This window comes from Ips typographus, linkage group LG10 (genome assembly GCF_016097725.1).
Source record: "Ips typographus isolate SLU linkage group LG10, UJ_Ityp_2.0, whole genome shotgun sequence".
NCBI classification, from domain to species: domain Eukaryota; kingdom Metazoa; phylum Arthropoda; class Insecta; order Coleoptera; family Curculionidae; genus Ips; species Ips typographus.
In genome coordinates this window covers 2,803,539-2,824,640 of record NC_138431.1, presented here as the reverse complement: position 1 = coordinate 2,824,640, position 21,102 = coordinate 2,803,539, and the positions used below count along the sequence as shown (strand labels likewise).

Sequence of the window (21,102 nt, the reverse complement as noted above, 5' to 3'; positions counted from 1 at the left end):
AGAACTGAGTACAAACTGAATTACATTACAACCGAATCTGATGAAACACTGAACAGATTTTTCTAGCCCAATATGGTCTCTTCTGTATATTTTGTTCGAAGGACCATTTTTCGAAAACACGATGCTTCGTTCATGAGCAGTTAATTGCACTAGAACTGAGTACAAACTGAATTATATTACATCCGAATCTGATGAATCACTGAACAGAATTTTCTAGTCCAATATGGTCTCTTCTGTATATTTTGTTCGAAGGACCATTTTTCCAAAACACTATGCTTCGTTCATTATCAGTTAATTGCACTAGAACTGAATACAAACTGAATTATATTACATCCGAATCTGATGAAACACTGAACAGAATTTTCTAGTCCAATATGGTCTCTTCTGTATATTTTGTTCGAAGGACCATTTTTCCAAAACACTATGCTTCGTTCATTATCAGTTAATTGCACTAGAACTGAATACAAACTGAATTATATTACATCCGAATCTGATGAAACACTGAACAGAATTTTCTAGTCCAATATGGTCTCTTCTGTATATTTTGTTCGAAGGACCATTTTTCCAAAACACGATGCTTCGTTCATTATCAGTTAATTGCACTAGAACTGAATACAAACTGAATTATATTACATCCGAATCTGATGAAACACTGAACATAATTTTCTAGTCCAATATGGTCTCTTCTGTATATTTTGTTCGAAGGACCATTTTTCCAAAACACGATGCTTCGTTCATTATCAGTTAATTGCACTCGAATTGAGTACAAACTGAATTATATTACAACCGAATCTGATGAAACACTGAACATAATTTTCTAGTCCAATATGGTCTCTTCTGTATATTTTGTTCGAAGGACCATTTTTCGAAAACACGATGCTTCGTTCATGAGCAGTTAATTGCACTAGAACTGAGTACAAACTGAATTACATTACAACCGAATCTGATGAAACACTGAACAGATTTTTCTAGCCCAATATGGTCTCTTCTGTATATTTTGTTCGAAGGACCATTTTTCGAAAACACGATGCTTCGTTCATGAGCAGTTAATTGCACTAGAACTGAGTACAAACTGAATTATATTACATCCGAATCTGATGAATCACTGAACAGAATTTTCTAGTCCAATATGGTCTCTTCTGTATATTTTGTTCGAAGGACCATTTTTCCAAAACACTATGCTTCGTTCATTATCAGTTAATTGCACTAGAACTACAAACTGAATTATATTACATCCGAATCTGATGAAACACTGAACAGAATTTTCTAGTCCAATATGGTCTCTTCTGTATATTTTGTTCGAAGGACCATTTTTCCAAAACACTATGCTTCGTTCATTATCAGTTAATTGCACTAGAACTGAATACAAACTGAATTATATTACATCCGAATCTGATGAAACACTGAACAGAATTTTCTAGTCCAATATGGTCTCTTCTGTATATTTTGTTCGAAGGACCATTTTTCCAAAACACGATGCTTCGTTCATTATCAGTTAATTGCACTAGAACTGAATACAAACTGAATTATATTACATCCGAATCTGATGAAACACTGAACATAATTTTCTAGTCCAATATGGTCTCTTCTGTATATTTTGTTCGAAGGACCATTTTGCCAAAACACGATGCTTCGTTCATGAGCAGTTAATTGCACTAGAACTGAGTACAAACTGAATTACATTACAACCGAATCTGATGAAACACTGAACAGATTTTTCTAGCCCAATATGGTCTCTTCTGTATATTTTGTTCGAAGGACCATTTTTCGAAAACACGATGCTTCGTTCATGAGCAGTTAATTGCACTAGAACTGAGTACAAACTGAATTATATTACATCCGAATCTGATGAATCACTGAACAGAATTTTCTAGTCCAATATGGTCTCTTCTGTATATTTTGTTCGAAGGACCATTTTTCCAAAACACTATGCTTCGTTCATTATCAGTTAATTGCACTAGAACTGAATACAAACTGAATTATATTACATCCGAATCTGATGAAACACTGAACAGAATTTTCTAGTCCAATATGGTCTCTTCTGTATATTTTGTTCGAAGGACCATTTTTCCAAAACACTATGCTTCGTTCATTATCAGTTAATTGCACTAGAACTGAATACAAACTGAATTATATTACATCCGAATCTGATGAAACACTGAACAGAATTTTCTAGTCCAATATGGTCTCTTCTGTATATTTTGTTCGAAGGACCATTTTTCCAAAACACGATGCTTCGTTCATTATCAGTTAATTGCACTAGAACTGAATACAAACTGAATTATATTACATCCGAATCTGATGAAACACTGAACATAATTTTCTAGTCCAATATGGTCTCTTCTGTATATTTTGTTCGAAGGACCATTTTTCCAAAACACGATGCTTCGTTCATTATCAGTTAATTGCACTCGAATTGAGTACAAACTGAATTATATTACAACCGAATCTGATGAAACACTGAACATAATTTTCTAGTCCAATATGGTCTCTTCTGTATATTTTGTTCGAAGGACCATTTTTCCAAAACACGATGCTTCGTTCATTATCAGTTAATTGCACTAGAACTGAGTACAAACTGAATTATATTACAACCGAATCTGATGAAACACTGAACAGAATTTTCTAGTCCAATATGGTCTCTTCTGTATATTTGGTTCGAAGGACCATTTTTCCAAAACACGGCGTTTCGTTCATTATCAGTTAATTGCAGTAGAACTGAGTACAAACTGAATTATATTACATCCGAATCTGATGAAACACTGAACAGAATTTTCTAGCCCAATATGGTCTCTTCTGTATATTTTGTTCGAAGGACCATTTTTCCAAAACACGATGCTTCGTTCATTATCAGTTAATTGCACTAGAACTGAGTACAAACTGAATTATATTACATCCGAATCTGATGAAACACTGAACAGAATTTTCTAGCCCAATATGGTCTCTTCTGTTTATTTTGTTCGAAGGGCCATTTTTCCAAAACACGATGTTTCGTTTATTATCAGTTAATTGCACTAGAACTGAGTACAAACTGAATTATATTACAACCGAATCTGATGAAACACTGAACAGAATTTTCCAGTCCAATATGGTCTCTTCTGTTTATTTTGTTCAAAGGGCCATTTTTTCAAAACACTTTGCAGAGTCCTCTACTAAGTGTCTTAAACCTTCCCATAACTGTTTTAAATCGCCAGAGGCCTCTAGAACCAGTTTGAAAGTGTCAGAGACCTTTAAATTATACTGAGAACTTTCTGAAAATCTTTCTCTAAAATGTCTTGCAATAACCAACCTCAGCCTACAGAGACTTCTACCAAGAAGCAGTCAGTTGCACAAAAAAAAGCGTGAAAATTGTAATCGAATGGAGAGAGCGAGGTATTCAGGAAGATCTTTAGATAAAGAGTGGTTTAATTGTATAGGAAGGTTGCGGAAAGCTAAATATTCAACAGAAATTAGTAAATTGATACCTATTTTTCGCTGTTAATCACTGTTTCATAGAATATTTTTCTTCAGATCAAACGACACCTGACGCCACTCGAAATAATGGCGTCACTGATCGGTGCCGTGGCGCACGATTTGGATCATCCGGGCGTAAATCAGCACTTTCTCATCACCACCTCGAATCATCTGGCTATTCTGTATCAGAACATGTCGGTGCTGGAGAATCACCATTGGAGATCCGCGGTCGGATGCCTGCTAGAAAGTGGAGTTGCCGAGCAACTTCTACCTTATCGAGGCGAACTGGAACAGTTGATACGGGAACTGATCCTAGCCACCGACATAAACAGGCAGCAGGAGTTTTTGACACGATTCCACCGGCATATCGAGGAGGACAGTTTGGATTTGCGGCAACCCGAACATCGCCAGTTTATATTGCAGATCGCGTTAAAATGCGCGGACATATCGAATCCCACTCGTCCCTGGGATATTTCGCATAAATGGTCTTTGAAGGTGTGCGACGAGTTCTTCAGGCAAGGGGAATTTGAACGGGAACTCGGACTACCGGTTACGCCAAGTTGCGATCAGCAATCCACTTCGGTAGCCCGAATCCAAGTCGGTTAGTAGCACTGTTAATAGTTTTTCTGAAGTAATCGTAAGAGTTAAGTAGGGTTTTTTCGGTGTGTGGTGACGCCGTTGTTTTCCGAATGGCACCGGTTCATGCGCAGTCCCTTATCGACTCATATGATTGAAATGTTGGACTCCAACCGCAGGCGGTGGGAGGAACAAGAACGTAAAGAACAAGCTGAAGAGACTCAGACTGAATTGTCCGACGCTGAACCGGATAATAGTGAAGTGGAGGAGGAAGAACCTGCGAAAAGGTCTTCTGCTGAGAATAGCGCTAGTATACAAGATTTTATTGCTCCGCCTCCATCCAAGTAAGTTTTATTAACATTTTTCATTTTAATACTAGTGTTCTGTTCCTTGGTAACCTTGTTATGTGCGTCACAGAGAAATACGAAGACAATCACTCGCTGTGCCAACGTTGGAGTCTTTGGGCGTCCGGCGACATTCCGTTCCAGTTCACATGGAACTGCCAGTTGTCAGTTCGTCTGGATCTCCACGACATCAGGTAATATTTTGATTTACAATTTTCAACCTTCTTGCAGTTGTGCTCCAATGAAAGTTCCTATTTTGGAAAGTCTGCAAAACTTTGCTGAATCCTGAACTAGCGGTTCATTGAAAATTGTTATAACTTGGACAAAACCAACTATTTCTCAAGCATCTGTAGCATCTACATCAAAATCTTCTTCCTTAGTTAAATCGAGATTTGGTGTTCTTCACAAGAAAACTTTTGTGGGATTGCTCAGAAACTTGGTTAATAATGACCCAAAAGCATTACCTGCCTTCCGGGAAGTCTGGGGCCAACTTTAGATTTGTATAACTCGCTAACACCTGGCGCAGTTTGAAAGAAATACTTTTAAACTAAAGAAGCACTTGTTCCTGAGTTCCTAGCTTGAATCTGGAAAAAACTTTTTACAGGAGACAACTTAACAAAAAATTGCTTAACTACATTAAAAGTTCTTTAAGGAAAGTATCTTTTGTGCAGAGAAATTTCTGTTAACAAACGACAGAGTTGTTCAATCTGTTGAGCTGGCTAATTGTCCAGAAATTTTAAAAGAAAACCGACACTGTTCGACGTCAAAAACGTTTTACTATGGAAGACGCCTTAAAAAGGTCTATTTCATGCTTTCAACAGTTTGAGATGGTGAAATTGGTACAAAATCTCCAAATAACACTTACAACAATTTGCAAACCCTCTGTAAAGATTCAGAGGCTTTCAAAATATTTATTTAGTTTCAAAATAACGGTCTCTTCTATAGAAGCATCTTCAAAGTCTCCTTAAGGGGGTCCTGTTCTTTTCTCAGTCTTCTGAGACAATAAATTGAGCACAAAATCACTTAATTACACTTTACAACTGTTTGCAAAGCTTCAGAGGTTTTAAAAACGTTTTTTAGAAAATCAAAATAACGGTTTTTGTATGGAAGACTGCCCTAAAAAGGTTTTTCTCATGGTTTTAGTGGTATGGGACGATCAAATTGCTACGAAATATCCAAATTGCAATTTGATGAAGCTCCAGACGTCTTAAATATGTTTTTTTAATTTTAAAATAACGGTTTTTCTATGGAAAACTTTTCAAAAATTCCTTAAAAAATTTTTTTAATATTTTCAGTGGTCTGAGGCAATATACCTAACAGAAAATCACCAAATTGGTATTAACGACTATTTACCAACCTTTTAAACAGTTCCAGAGGTCTGAAAAATGTTTTCCAATTTCAAAATAACGGTTTTACTAAAACAGGTTTCTTAAAAAGGTTTTTTTTCATTATTTCAGTGGTTTAAGACAATAAAATGTAAAAAAAAATCACCAAATTATACTTAACAACTGTTTGGAAACCTTCCATGAAGCTCCAGAGGTCGTAAAAATGTTTTAATAATTTCAAAATAGCGGTTTTACTATTCAAGACCTTCCGGAGACACCTTAAAGAGGTTATTCTCGTGTTTTCAGTGATCTGAGACAATGAAGTGGACATAAAATTACCAAAATACACTTTACGACAATTTGCAAACCATTCATGCAGTTCCACACGCTCTAAAATTGTTCTTATGTTTTTCAAATTTAAAATAACGCTTTTTCTATATAAAAACCCTCAAAGATTCCTTAAGATGGTTCTGCTCATGTTTGCAGTTATCTAAGGCACTAAACTGAGCACATAATCACTAAATTACACTGTCAAACCGCCTATAAAGCTTCAGAAGTCTTAAAAATGTGTTTTCAGTTTCAAAATAACGATTTTTTAGGGGAGACCCTTCAGAGACTATTCAAGAAGGTCTTGCTTATGGTTTTAGCGTTTTTTTCGTCTGGGACTATGAAATTGGTACAAAATATCCAAATTGCATCTTTATGAAGTTCCAGACGACTTAAGAACGCTTTTTCAGTTTAAAAATAACGGTTTTTTTTCTATGGAAGTCTGTTCAAAACATTCTTAAGAGAGTCTATTTAGGTTTTTAGTGAACTGAAGCAATAACCATTTTAAAACAATTCATACAGTTCCAAGGCCCTTAAAAATGTATTTTCAATTTCAAAATAACGGTTTTTCTGTAGAAGACCCTTCAAAGACTACTTAAATAGGTTTTTTATCCTTTATGTGACTCGAAACCATTAAATTGGTACAAAATCTCCAAATAACACTTTACAAACCTTCCATGAAGCTTCCGAGGCTTTAAAAATGTTTTATTAATTTCAAAATAACGGTTTTTCTATGGAAGACCTTCCGGAGACACCTTAAAGAGGTTATTCATCTCGTAGCTAGGCTAAGAGCTACAGAGCTTATTTTTTGGTGCAATTTGTAGCATTTTTCAAGCTGGTTTCACTGGCTTACTTTACTCGGTCGTTACTTTAACCCTGATGACGATACAAGCGGTCAAAATGTACACAAAACCCGAAAAATCCAATCTTTGACAGTTTAGCTTCATTTATTGTCATAACTCAGTTCCATGAAGAGCTAGGCTCATTTTGGTAGCATTTTTTAGGATCTTTTCACTGACTTACTTTTCACCCTAAAACCCAAATTTTGATAGTTTGACTTACTTCATCAAAGAACATGAAGTAGAAAGCGAAATTGTAATTTCTACTAAATAAGAGAAAGTAAATGAAGAAGGCATAGACCAGGTCAAAGTAAAGCAACTTGTTCCAGTGAAAGAGGAAGAGGTTGATAAGGACGTTATCGTAAAACTCAAACCTAAAGGGCAGAAGTGCAAGAAGAAGTACAAATACCGAAAAAAGAGTCTTCAGCTGAAGTAACAACTTGTTCCAGTGATACAGAAGTCACTGGAAAGAAGAATGTGAAGACGAAGTATCTTTTAATCCATCCATCTAAAGTAAAAACTGAAAAAGTTGCTTCGGGATCAAACAGGTCTTAAAAGCAAGACATAGGGCAGAAGACCAGGAAAATTCAAAGCTTGAAGAAGAGCAGTCCTGGAGCCAAAACACACAAAGAACACATCGAAGACACAATGGAGTGTCCAAGAGAGAAGAAAAAGATTTGCCTATATTTTTCCGTCTAAAAGCTCACCTATAACCAAGCGAATCAAAGAGGGACGCCTTGTAGTCAGTTTTCTTCGACTGTTGTCCGAAACAGCAGCAACCCAGTGTTTCTGCATTTAAAAGGTTTACAAATCATACCAATGGTTGCCTTTCACGTCCAACAACAGTTCCTTGTAAGAATTTAAAACCTCCTCTGCTTAACACCTATCCAACATCCTTTCTAAAGTGTTCCTTACACCTGATTGGTCTGTCTTAGTAAAATATTATCATAACTAGAGACACTCTAAAATCACTATCAATTCTTTATTAAATTCCAGCCGCAACTTCCAAGAACAATCTACAGAAGAGAAAGCTTACCATCTACGGCGATTATAAGAGCAACACAAGGAAGATCTCCCGTTTCTCCTCAAACCGAATCGAGGGCCTCAAGCGGCTTGAGAGAAGAGGACGAACTCCTCCAGTACGGATCGCAGTCGTCGGTTCTAAGTAGCGGAAGTCCGTATCATTCTTCTGGTAAGAGTATTTCAGTAATTTGTTGTTGTTGCAGGACAGCCCGAATGCTATTTGTTTCGATAGCATTTCGGAAATCTAAGAACCAAAATTGTCAATTTTCATATCAATTTGTGAGTAAAAGTTTGCGCTTTCGAGTTTCAGTTTTTGTGTTATTCTTAAATGCTGCTTCGTGCTAATAATGCTGCCTTTTTATTTTAAATGATTCATAAAATCCATTCAGTGGAAAATTGGTTGAGTATTATTCAGGGTCAGTTGTACTTTACACAACTTTCTGAGTAAATTGAGCTTTTGCTTTAACTCTTCAAATATGACTGAACTTGCAACTTAATATTTAGTGAAATGGATTAAATCCAGCTTCTGAGAAGCTATAAGGTACAGTTGGTTCGAATCCAGCTGAATGCGGAACAAAATATTTACCTAATTATAGAAAGAGAAGAGACATCGTCTTGTTGAAACTATATTGTCGCCAGGCATTTCACGACCTTTTCTGTCATTGTCGCTTTGTCAGCCTCTCATTAGATATTTCATTCAGATTGTTTTTCTTGCCAGCTTTTACTAATGAAACAGAGAAATACTGTTAGATACTCGTTAGGTATTAATTGTACCATAATAATTTGCAGAAGAAAATCCTGAGCGGCCATTAAGTGCTGAAAACCTTCTGCCAGAACCTTCGATCGCTTCCATGTCGAGCACAACAGCCATCCGGCATCTGACGTCCGTGCTACAGAGTGCCGCAGAAAGAGCTGCGCAAGCTACAGCCGGGGCTACCGCCAAATGTCTGACCAGACAGCAAACGTTTCCCCCTCCCCAACCTTATATGCGCATGCGATACATGAGTGCCACTGTTGAAATGTCTACTTGTCCAGAAACGTCCCACGAAGGTAGATTAGTCCTAGATTCAAATAGTTTTAACTCAGGGAAGAATACCAGACGCGTCGCTTAACGCGGAAGTACCTCTACTTATCAGGAAAGGTGATAACACCGACATAGAGAACTACCGACCGAACAGCCTTTATATTGCACCTGTGCTAAGTTGTCTACAAACTTCTTGCCAAAACTATCAGTAACAAGCTAAACGCCTACCAACCAATAGATAGGCGGCGTTTTGGAAGGGGGACAACCCCCTACTCTGTCAGCCAATGTATCCCTTCCAACCTTCTTACACACCTCATACACCCTTCTACCGAGGTGTCCCACTTCTTCTGCCACTCCGTCATAATCCACTCCACCATTTTTTTCTTAACCTTCCTATATTCCAGATCGGTAGCATTGAGGTCTTCTTACCTACCAATTTGCACTCGCCCTCCCAGCCAATCGGTCTGCCTCCTTGACATCCTTGTTTCCCCTATCTGTTTACACAATCCTTATATCCCAACCTTTCATGTTTAAATCAGCCACTTTCTCTCCCATTCTCTCAACCACTCTGTGTAGGCTAGAGCCCTTGCCACATGACTATTCGTTATAATCTCATACGCTTCTTTCCCATCTTCTCTCGCAACATTTATTTCTTCTTCTATTGCCCTCAGCTTACCTTTTCCTCCCCCATCGCACCCACCACCGTTATCCTTGTGAAACCCTGTGTGACACTTGCGTCGACCCCGAATAGACGTTTCCTATCTAGTTTCACTCCCAGTAAATCGCACTGTCCTGAGAATTTAAGATAATGGTCAATTCCCCCCTCTCTTTTTCATTCTTTACAGACTTTCCATATATCACTATTTCTCTGACAGACACGCCGGCAACCAGCAGAATGATCGTCGGAAAATGCCTGCCCATACACGCTTCTTCTTGCATCTTCCCTCCCGATGCTCTTCAGCCACTCATTCATACACACAAGCCGCAGAATCGGTCCTAAACTTGAACCTTGCGGACACAATCCTTCTACTCACTACCTCCCTCTCACTCGGAAGTCTCAGGATATCTGCCCCAGACGTCTCGTCCGCGGAAGGTGGTCACGCCATTTTGAAGGCCTTCTTCAGGTCCAGCGTGACCACCAGCACGTGCCACTTCCTCCTGTTATACTCTTCCACTTTCTCTATAATCTGCTTCAAAGCGTCGACCGTGTCCTTTGATCTCCTGAACCCAAACTGCCTCTTACTCGTCCTCCCCTCCCTTTCATACCAAGTCCATTTTTTCACCAGCTTGCCTAAGATTTTTCCCAACTCGGTCAGCAAGCTGATTGGCCTGTACCCGCCTGGTTTAAGAAGACAGCCTCGCTCAATTCCACACTTTAGGAAAGATCCCAACCGGCTAACACTTTCTATAAGCCCTCCTTTCACTCCACCATCAGATATTTCATACATTCATTATAAACCCTATCGTTGCCGCACGCGTTTTTTCTTTTCTTTCAGGTTCCTAATGACCCTTTTGACTTCTTCCTCACTAAAAACCATATCACACCTTTCACTCATTACGCCTGAGCCTCTGTACTCCCCGTACCCCTCCTTTTCTATTCTCTCACCCTCTCTCAGTCCAGAGTGATAATCAATTCATTGTCCCAGTCATTTCCTTCGCATGTGGACTACCCCCTTTTAACACCCCATTTCCCCCCAATTTTTCAAATTGTTATTTTCTGTGTTCTTCTACTTCTCTTTTCCTTTTCCTATGTGGCTTGTTTTTAGTTCTTCTTCTTTTCAGTTCAATTTCTTTCCCTTTTACCTTTTTTTGTTTTTTAACAAACCTTTGGCAAAACTCAAGCTTTTACCACTAAAAACCTCCCAAACGCTTTCAAAAGTGTTTCCAGTTTGACCCCCCAAAATCGTATTTCCGTTTGCTTGTCTCTCTCATTCCCACTCTACTTTTTACCCTGAATGTCATTATTTCATCCACGTCAAATCCACCCAGCTCCTTCCATTCGCACTCTCAAAGGTTAGGCCGTTAGACACAACATTCTGAAGTTCCCATCCATACATCGCATCATCATCATCTCCAAAAGTTCTTCTCTATCATCCGTTATAGCACTTCTCCACATCTCATTAAACGCAGAGGTCTTTCAACCGCCTTCCATATCCACCTCCTGTCTTTTATTCTCCTGTTGGTTCTTCCAAGGAGCTTATTATAAACCCCAAACATTCTCTCATTCTCCTCCATTGAAGGCTGAAGAAGAAGTAGAAGAAAGTCTGGTGAGCGGGAAGACCAAGTCTAGAGAAGAGACGCTAACCTGGTAGCTCCACTTACTTGTTCTTCTACCCTGCCTTGGGACTTTTGGTTCTGGCTTGGTGTTTAAACAAGCTTGATCTAACTTTTTCTGCCAAGACCTTGCGTCTAGCTCTACCTACCACCTTGTATTTTCTAAAGAAACAATTTCTTGAATATATCTTTCCCCAGAAGTTACGCTTATTTTTGGATGTAAAAGACGTGGTTAAAGCCTTGTTACAAAACAGCAGAACACCCTGTATTATAATTTTTGTAGTTTAAAGAACCAATTTACTGAATATGGGTAATTACAGGAGACAGTAGATCCAGTTCGTCTCACAGTTCCCACGGAAACGTATCGCCTAGAAGCGGCAATACTCCTCAACCGGCCCAAACTGCTCAGAACTATACAATACCCTCAATTGCGGTTCTGAGTCCCAACAACAGTCGGCCGCCTGATTTACTCTTGTCGAGCGAATCAAAATCGTATAGGTAAGTTACACTTTCTTCCGTTCCGTCAATTTATGGTTGGGTAATGCAAATTTTGTTGGGTTTTTTAGCAATAATAACAAAAGGGAGACTGACACTTGCGTAACGGAAAAGGACAAAGAGAAAAGGGTAAAGTTGTCTGAAAGTGGCGAAAAAGAGAATTTGGATCCGAAAAAGCTGCAGACTGCTGTAAGTAGCTGGTCGAGAGGAAATTTGATTGTTTATGTGGTAAATCGTTTTGCAGAGTACCTCTCGAAGAGGTTCAGCTCCGGTGTTTGCTCCCGTTTCAAAACCGGATGAAATGGTGTCCTCTGCAGGCGGAGGATTTACCATCAGCGACGTTCAAGCTTTGCGCAGAGGTTCTGTTCCTGTTGAAATGGCTCGTCATTTTCGTAAGTACTTTTACCTTCAATCAATATCAAATATTCCCATCATTCTATGGCGGAGCAACAAAGTTTCTCCATCGGACTCTATTCCTGTCATGCATTTTGACTTTTTGCCGCGATTTGTTTATTTTACGTGTTTCACTTAATATCGTTCTTTTCCAAGTTGTCTTTGCCCTGGGGATTCTACTTTAGGACCACTCGGGCTATTTTCAGGTTTTCTAAGGGTGTGGCCCAGCCATTTTACGCTTGTATCGGTCGGAATCTGGTTTGTTCTTCTCCAGAGCTCCTCATTTGAAATGCAGCATGAGCAGAGCACTGGATTAGGGGTTTTCCATGTTTCGCATCCGTAAAAAAGAACAGATTTTACGTTTGTATTGGAGATAAGTATTTTTGTGTTGGTGGTGTGAGAGCTCCAGACCTTGCTAAGCATTCCAAAGGCACTCCTCGCGTATTCTGGTTTTAATATCCGTATCTGTGCCACCCTCCTTGCCAATTACACTTCCAAGATGTGTATTCGACTAGTTCGATTGGTTGGTTTCTCAATATGTTGATATTGATCTTAAGACCAACTTTCATGGCTTCTTCACTAAGTCTGACAAGCTCAAGGAGTGGGCCAGAAAATAGGTATCGTCGGCGTATTCTAGGTCCTCTAGCCGGCCGTTGAAGCCTCATCTTATTCCTCTGTCCTGGTCATTAGCTTTGCGGAGGACGGAATCCTGCACCATATTAAAGAGCATTGGAGAGAGGACACAGCTCTGCTTCACTCCGCTTGAATAAAGCTGTTTTATAATTTCAATCACTTTGATTGGAATGCCAGTTTTTCTGAGAAGCTTCCACACTGCCTGATGCGATAGTGTATCGAAAGCCCTCTCAAAATCAATAAAGACCAAATATAATGGAGTTCGGAACTCCACTGACTGTTCAATGATTAAACGTAGGCTATTTATATGGTCTATGCAGGATTTGTTTTTCCTGTTCCTGTTGCAAGTTTTTGTCCACGGTTGGGGAAGTTCGGTCACGAATTGTCAAGGATATCGCTTTCCAACCTCGCCAGTTCGCACATTGGCTTGCTTAATCAACAAAACATTCTACTTGGTTTTTCATTTTTTAGGGACATCAGACGAAGATAACGGCAATAGAACAACATCGGGCCACACTAGCATGACTCCCGTCGAAACGACCCGAACGTTTTGGCAGTACCAAAGAAGGGGTTCAGCCCCAGTTGACTTACCACCAACTGGTACGGGTAATAGATTCGAATTTACTCGACATACTAGTCTTAACGGAAAGGTAAGTTATACAGTTCCTAAAAGCAGGGAATTATCGAGAGACGTGTTGATAGAATGTGACAGAATGGCAGGTTCCTGTCACATTCTAAAGACCTCTCTAGTTTGAAGACACACATTTCGGAGAAATAAAAAAATTGTGATTTACAGGCGAGAGGCGGTCGCGGTAAGAAGCAGTTGCGCAGGCGCAGCAGTGGCGGTCCGGAGACGGTAAGCGGCGACGTGGGGGGCGGTTCCGACGTTCTGGCCCGTTTTTGTGCGCAACTCCACCGTCGTGTTTCCCCGGGGCAGAGTACCGACGCGCTGCTGGCTCGGCGCAGGGGCTCCCTGCCACTAGAGGTCCTCACCGTCGGACATTCAGGTGCTTATCAATATTAATTAAGTTTTGTTTCCTTGTGCTGCAATACTTGTAGAATTTTTAAATGCTAGAACAGTTTAGAAGCGCCTAAATGTTCCTAAAACAGTCCAGAAACTTAATACATGCTCTTGAAACAGTTTAGAAGCTTCCAAATCCTCTTGCAATCGCCTAGAAGCTTCCATAAGGTTCTAAAGCGGTCTCAAAGCTTCCAGAAGCTATTGTAATAGCCCAGAAACTTCTAAAAGCTTCTAGTACAGTTTCAAAGCTTCCAAATCATTCTTTTTGAAACCGCCTAGAAACTTCCAGAAGCTTTAGAAACTTTATAGCAGCTTCAAGAGGCACCTGTGACAGCCTAGAAGCTCCTAAAAGTTTCTACAAGGCTGTAGCACAGTTTTGGTGGCTTCCGAATCATCTTAAAACCGTCTATAAGCTTCCAGAAGCTTTCAAGACTATCTAGCAGCTTCCAGAGGCACTTAAAATAGTCTAGAACCTTCTAAAATCTGCTAGGACAGTTTAGAATCTTTCAAATGTTCCTTTAAAACAGCCCAGAAGCGCACTAATGCTTTTGAAACAGCCTAGAAGCTTCTAAACTGTTCTAGAAATCTTTAAAAGCTTCTAAACTATTTCAAGTGCCTCTTGAAGCTGCTAGATAGTTTCGAAAGCTTCTGGAAGCTTATTGGCGGTTTAAAAAGGATTTGGAAGCTTCTAATCTGCTCTAAACGCTTTTAGAAACTTCTAGGCTGTTTGAAGAGCATCTGTAAGATTCTGGGCTGTTTCAGGAACATTTGAAAGCTTTTACAAGTATATCTGGAACCTGCTAGATATTTTTGGAAGCTTCTAACTGTTCCAGAAGCTTTTGGATATTTCTAGACGGTTTTAAAAGCATGTATAAAAGCTTCTGAACTGTTCTATAAACTTTTGAGAGACTAAATAGAGAACATTTGGAAGGTTCTAGGCCACTTTAGAACTTTCGAAGCTGTTCAAGAAGCTTCTAGGCTGTTTCAGAATCATTCAGAATCATTTGAAAGCTTCTAAACTGTTCTAGAAGCTTTTGGAAGATTCTAGGCTATTTCAAGAACCTTTGGAAGCTGCTAGATTGGTTTGAAAGCTTCTAGACTGTTTTAGTAACTTTTGGAAGCTTTTAGGCGGTTTCAAGAAGATTTAGAAGTTTCTAGTCTATTTCAAGAACAGCTGTGAGTTTATGGGCTGTTTTAGGAACACTTGGAAGCTTTCAAACTGTTTTAGAAGCGTTTAGAAGCTTCTACGCTATTTTAAGAGCTTCTGGAAGCTGCTAGATAGTTTTGAAAGTTTCTGGAAGTTTGTTTGACGAACTTTTGGAAGCTTCTTGGCGGTTTCAAGAGTCTAATATGATCTAGACGCTTTTAGAAGCTTCTAGGCTGTTTGAAGAGCATCTGTAAGCTTCTGGGCTGTTTTAGGAACATTCGCAAGCTTCTAAACTGTTCTAGAAGTTTTTAGAACCTTCGAGGCTTTTACAAGTATATCTGAAACTTGCTAGATAGTTTTGAAATCTTCTGGAAGCTTCTAAACTATTCTAGAAGCTTTTGGATATTTCTAGGCGGTTTTAAGAGCATATTAAAGCTTCTGAACTATTCTATAAACTTTTGAGAGACTAACTGGAGAACATTTGGAGGGCCTTAGGCTGCTCTAAGACCTTCGAAGCTGTTCAAGAAGCTTCTAGGCTGTTACGAAAAGCAGTTGTAAGCTTCTGAGTTTATTTAAGAACATTTGGAAGCTTCTAAACTGTTTTCGAAGCTTTTATTTCTAAACTGTTTTCGAGTGAAAGATGGCGCCGACTAAGGACGCGCTTGTAGTTCGCTCCAAAAGTGTAAGCGATATCCAGTGTAATTATTGTAATAAAACTGTGGTTAATACGGTAAAGTGTTCAAAGTGTCTGGAGGCTTTCCATCCTGCCTGCTTAATCCAGGCGGCATCTTTAAAAAAAGCTATTTGTAAACATACAGCTGTGGAATCCGATGAAGTTAAAACTGTTATTGGCAATGAAACATTCTATCTATTGAAAATTATTAAGGAATTAGAACAAAAGTATTCATTATTGGAAGAAAACTGCAATTTGTGGAAGGAGAAGGCCAATTACCTGGAAGGAAAATTGAAGAAATCAGATCCAATCACTATGGTAAGCAATCAAACACAACAATCACAAAAAACCGTTAGATTACGACCCGATGATAAGAACGGCCGTACAAATGCTGATAAATCCGAACGTTTGCCATCTCTAAGCGTCAACACTGAGAATAAACATAAACACAACGCCGCAAAGGAATCCCGTACATGTGAAAATAATTGGAATGACCAAAACACCGGTAAAACATCGAAAACACCCGAGATTGACGTTTTCAATGCTGATCAGGAAACGGGCGACTCTGAATTTGAATTTCCCCGGTACCGCGGACGAAAAACTAATCAGAAGCGGAAGAGAAATCCTTTCGTAGGTTCCAATACGGACGCAAGTGACTGCGAAACGTTTAACACATCACCTTCGAACAATAACAAAAAGATTTGGCTTTTTGTACACAAAATAAATGAGCATGTAGAGGATACTACAATAAAGGAATACATTGTAAAACGTACAAACTCAATCCCTGAGAATGTCGTAGTAAAAAAGTGTGTTCCAAAAGAGTCAAAATCAAGAAAACAATGCTTTATGGTAGGGGTACCACCGGAGTTCAAGGAGGCTATTTATGCAGAGCAGTTCTGGCCAGCAGGAGTTGCTTATGAAAGATTCAACTTTGGAAGGGGGAAGAATTTTTTAGACCAGCAACACAATCCAACAACCCAGATAGGACAGGTAATTTGAATGAAAATTCTCTAAAAATCTTTCACATAAACGCTCAAAGTATTAACAACAAAGTGTTGGAATTGGAAGTTCTTTTGTCTCAAGTAAAGCCTGATTTGCTCTGTTTATCTGAACACTGGCTTCAACATAGTGATATCGAAAAGCTCCATTTAAGTGATTATAACCTTATAAGCTACTCTTCTCGAACGGTGTATAGAGGGGGTGGGACAGCTATATTTTGTCAGAATGTAGTTGCGTCTGAGGTATCCACTAGCGTTCAGTCAAAAGAAAGAGTATTCGAGTTTTGTATTTCTAAATTTAATATGTTGGATAGCGAGTGTATCCTTATCTGTGTATATAGGTCGCCTGCTGGCGACACAAATGACTTTCTCTCTGATTTGGACGAACTATTGCGTGGGGTATGCGTCGCACGTGGGCATGCAGTTGTTTGTGGCGATTTTAACATTGATTTTTTTCATAATTCGAAACTTACTGATACTTTACTGCAACTCATGCTATCTTACGGCTTGAAACCTCATGTCGTGGAGCCGACGAGGGTTAGTGCCGTCTCTTCTACCCTGATTGACAACATTTTTTCGAATATCGACGTTGAGTTGATGGAGTGCTCAGTGCTCAAAACTTGTATGTCTGACCACTATGGCCAGCTATTGGCGATAAATGTATCAGCGGGTAACTTTCCCGGATTGTGCAAGGTGAACAGAAGGGCATTTAAAGAAGAAAATATTGCATTATTTGTACAATATATGTCTGAAACTTCTTGGTCGGATGTTTTAGATCTGGATGGCGCGGACGCTAAATATGCGAGTTTTTTCGAAACAGTATTTTTCTGGTTTGATACGGCATTTCCCGTAGGTACCATAACAACTAATAAAAAGTCTAAAAGTTGGATTGGTCGAGAGATAAGTGACTACTCTGACTACATTAAAGATCTTTATGTATGGTACAAAGAAACAAAAAGCCCATTAGTCTACCAGCAATACAAAAGGGAGCGTAAACAATATAGACACTTCCTTTCTAATTATAAAAAGGCTCTTTTTGATAGTCAAATCTCAAGCTCAACTAATAAAAGTAAATCAGCCTGGAATATTTTTAATAAACTTACTAATAAAGTAAAGCAACAGCGCGAGTTGACTCTCGTTGACAGTGGCAGCGTACTGTCAGACCCTGGACGAATATCTGAATTGTTCAACTCTCACTTCAGTGCCTCAAGTACAAACCTACAGTTTGTCCCGGTATCAGATTTGTTCCAATACCCTACAATATTTTTGGATCCCATAGATGAGCGTGAAGTATTTAGACTCTTGATGAGCCTGCCAAATAAATTTTCTGCAGGTCTGGACGAGATTCCCGTTAAAATCCTGAAACATGTAGCTCATTTTATATCAGAACCACTGGCTGACATAATCAACGAGAGTTTCACCACGGGTATCTTTCCAGATAGTTTAAAAGGGGCCAAAGTGGTTCCCATCTACAAGAACGGAGAACCTACATCAGTTGAAAACTACAGACCCATCTCAATTTTACCCTCTCTCTCGAAAATATTCGAACGGGCACTGTACGACCGGTTGTATAAATATTTTAGCTCTTTTAATATTTTTACTACTCATCAGTATGGTTTTCTACCAAAAAAGTCAACAGAATTGGCCATATATAATACAATAAATTATATTATGGAAAATCTAGATAATAAAAACAAGGTAGCTGGTATTTATTTCGATTTGTCAAAGGCTTTTGACAATATTAATCATGAACTTTTAATTCAAAAACTGGAGGGATACGGTGTTAGGGGAGTCTGTTCTAGATTGGTTCAGTCTTATCTACAAAACAGAAGTCAGTGTGTTTCAATAACGTCAAATGGCATTACACATATATCTCAGTCAAGAAAAATTACACAAGGAGTCCCGCAGGGATCCATTTTGGGTCCACTCTTATTCATAATTTATGTCAACGAATTGTCCGAACGAGTTGACGACGGAATGGTCTGTCAGTATGCTGACGATACTTCGGTCATATTGGCATGTTCAACTAACAAAACCCTATCATCTTTTTGCTCAAAAACGCTACAAACCATGAAAGAATGGTGCGCGGAAAACTGCTTGAGATTGAATGTTGAAAAGACTCGGTTGCTAAACTTTGATAAACAAAAGCAAAACTACTCCCTTTACGTTCCCTGTAAAGGTGGCTCTATTCCAGTCGATAGCGGCACAAAATTTCTAGGAGTTTATCTGGAACCACAATTAAATTGGGAAATAAACAGCAAAGTCCTTGTTTCCAGACTAAGCAGCATGTGCGCTCTTTTGCGCCGACTCCGAGATGTTCTGACCTTAGATTCGATTCGAATGTATTACATTTCCTGTGTCCAACCATTAATCTCATATAGTATCCTGTTCTGGGGTTCTTCAGCCGGCGGCTCATCGTCGGTATTCATAGCGCAAAAACGCATCATTCGTACTATATTCAATTTAAAACCTACCACTAGTTGTAAATCCTATTTTAGTAGTTTTAACGTTTTAACTGCTCCGGCATTGTATTTTCTGGCACTGGTGGTTTTTGTGAAGAAAAACCCTGAGCTTTTTAATAGAAACTGTGATATTTATACCCCCGAAATGTCGATGGGCACCAGGTGTGCTACTGATCTTCGCGTACCCAGACATCAGTCAAGTTTCTTCGAAAAAGGCCCTTTTTATAGAGCGATCAAAGCATACAACATGTTGCCACGTGATATTCGACGGGTTCGGGTTGCCGCCTCGTTCAGAGAGAGAGTCATCACTTTTCTTAAGGAAAAACAATATTATTGTTTCAATTTTACTAAGTGATTGTCATATTATTAAATGTTGTATTTTAAATATGTACTGTCACTTATACATCAATCTAGTTTTAAATTTTTAAAAAAATGTTAACTCTACTTTTACTTTAGGTGTTTCAAACACCAACATGTGACGTTGCTTTGTGATCGTGGTATCATTTTGATGGCAATAAATTTATTATTATTATTATTAGTTTCTAGGCTATTTGAGAAACTTTTGAAAGCTTCTTGGCGGTTTCAAGAGGATTTGGAAACTTCTAATCTGCTCTAGACGCTTTTAGAAGCTTCTAGGCTATTTCTAGAGCACATGTAAGCTTCTGGACTGTTTTAGAAATATTTTAACGCTTCTAAACTGTTCTAGAAGCTTTTAGAAGCTTCTAGGCTATTTCAGAAACCTTTGAAAACTGCTAGATTGGTTTTTAAAGCTTCTGGAAGCTTCTAGACTGTTTCAGGAACCTTTGTACTCTTCTAGGCGGTTTCAAGAAGATTTGGAAGATTCTAAACTATTCTAGATGTTTTTAGAAGATTCTATGCTATTTCCAGAACATCTGTGAGCTTCTGGGCTATTTTAAGAGTTTCTGGAAGCTGCTATAGATAGTTTTGAAAGTTTCTGGAAGCTTCTAGGCGGTTGCAAGAGAATTTTGAAGCTTCTAATCTGTTCTAGAAGGTTTTAAGAGCATCTGACAGCTTCTGAACTGTTCTAAAAACTTTTGAGAGAGCATTTGTAAGGTTTTAGGCTGCTTTAAGAGCTTCTAGGCTATTTCAAGAACCTCTGCAAGCTGATAGATAGTTTTGAAAGTTTCTGGAAGATTTTAGACTGTTTGAGAAACTTTTGAAAGCTCCTTGGCGGTTTCAAGAGGATTTGAAAGCTTCTAAATTGTTCTAGAAGCTTTTAGAAGCTTCTAGGCTATTTCAGGAACCTTTGAAAATTGCTAGATTGGTTTTTAAAGCTTCTGGATGCTCCTAGACTGTTTCCGGAACTTTTGTATTCTTCTAGGCGGTTTCAAGAAGATTTGGAAGATTCTAAACTATTCTAGATGTTTTTAGAAGATTCTATGCTATTTCCAGAACATCTGTGAGCTTCTGGTCTATTTTAAGAGTTTCTGGAAGGTGCTATAGATAGTTTTGAAAGTTTTTGGAAGCTTCTAGACGGTTGCAAGAGAATTTTGAAGCTTCTAATCTGTTCTAGAAGGTTTTGAATGCTTCTAGACGATTTTAAGAGCATCTAAAAGCTGTTTCAATGTTCTAAAAAGTTTTGAGAGAGCATTTGAAAAGTTTTAGCCTGCTTTTGAGAGCTTCTAGACTATTTCAAGAACCTCTGGAAGCTGATAAATAGTTTTGAAAGTTTATGGAAGTTTTTAGACTGTTGGAGGAACTTTTGCAAGTTTCTTGGCGGTTTCAAGAGGATTTGGAAGCTTATAATCTGCTCTAGACGCTTTTAGAAGCTTCTAGGCTGTTTGAAGAGCATCTGCAAGCTTCTGAACTATTTTAGGAACATTTGAAAGCTTCTAAACTGTTCTAGAGGTTTTTAGAACCTTCTAGGCTTTCACAAGTATATCTGGAACTTGCTAGATAGTTTTTAAAACTTTTGGAAGCTTCTAAACTGTTCTAGAAGCTTTTGGATATTTCTAGGCGGTGTTAAGAGCCTATTAAAACTTCTGAACTATTCTATAAACTTTTGAGAGACTAACTGGAGAACATTTGGAGGGTCTTAGGCTGCTCTAAGACCTTCGAAGCTGTTCAAGAAGCT

At 38.8% G+C, this 21,102-nt stretch overlaps 1 protein-coding gene across 1 annotated transcript in view; it reads left to right on the top strand.

Moving 5' to 3' along the window:
* The window catches only part of LOC145734368 (uncharacterized), a 173,172-nt gene that overhangs the window by 136,295 nt on the left and 15,775 nt on the right, over window positions 1-21,102 (top strand). Inside the window, exons 8-17 of the mRNA XM_081987648.1 lie at window positions 3,511-4,054; window positions 4,106-4,373; window positions 4,447-4,567; window positions 7,861-8,056; window positions 8,677-8,937; window positions 11,506-11,683; window positions 11,752-11,869; window positions 11,925-12,072; window positions 13,178-13,356; window positions 13,503-13,713. Coding sequence (XP_081843774.1) covers window positions 3,511-4,054; window positions 4,106-4,373; window positions 4,447-4,567; window positions 7,861-8,056; window positions 8,677-8,937; window positions 11,506-11,683; window positions 11,752-11,869; window positions 11,925-12,072; window positions 13,178-13,356; window positions 13,503-13,713 — 2,224 coding nt within the window. The remainder of the gene's footprint in view (window positions 1-3,510; window positions 4,055-4,105; window positions 4,374-4,446; window positions 4,568-7,860; window positions 8,057-8,676; window positions 8,938-11,505; window positions 11,684-11,751; window positions 11,870-11,924; window positions 12,073-13,177; window positions 13,357-13,502; window positions 13,714-21,102) is intronic.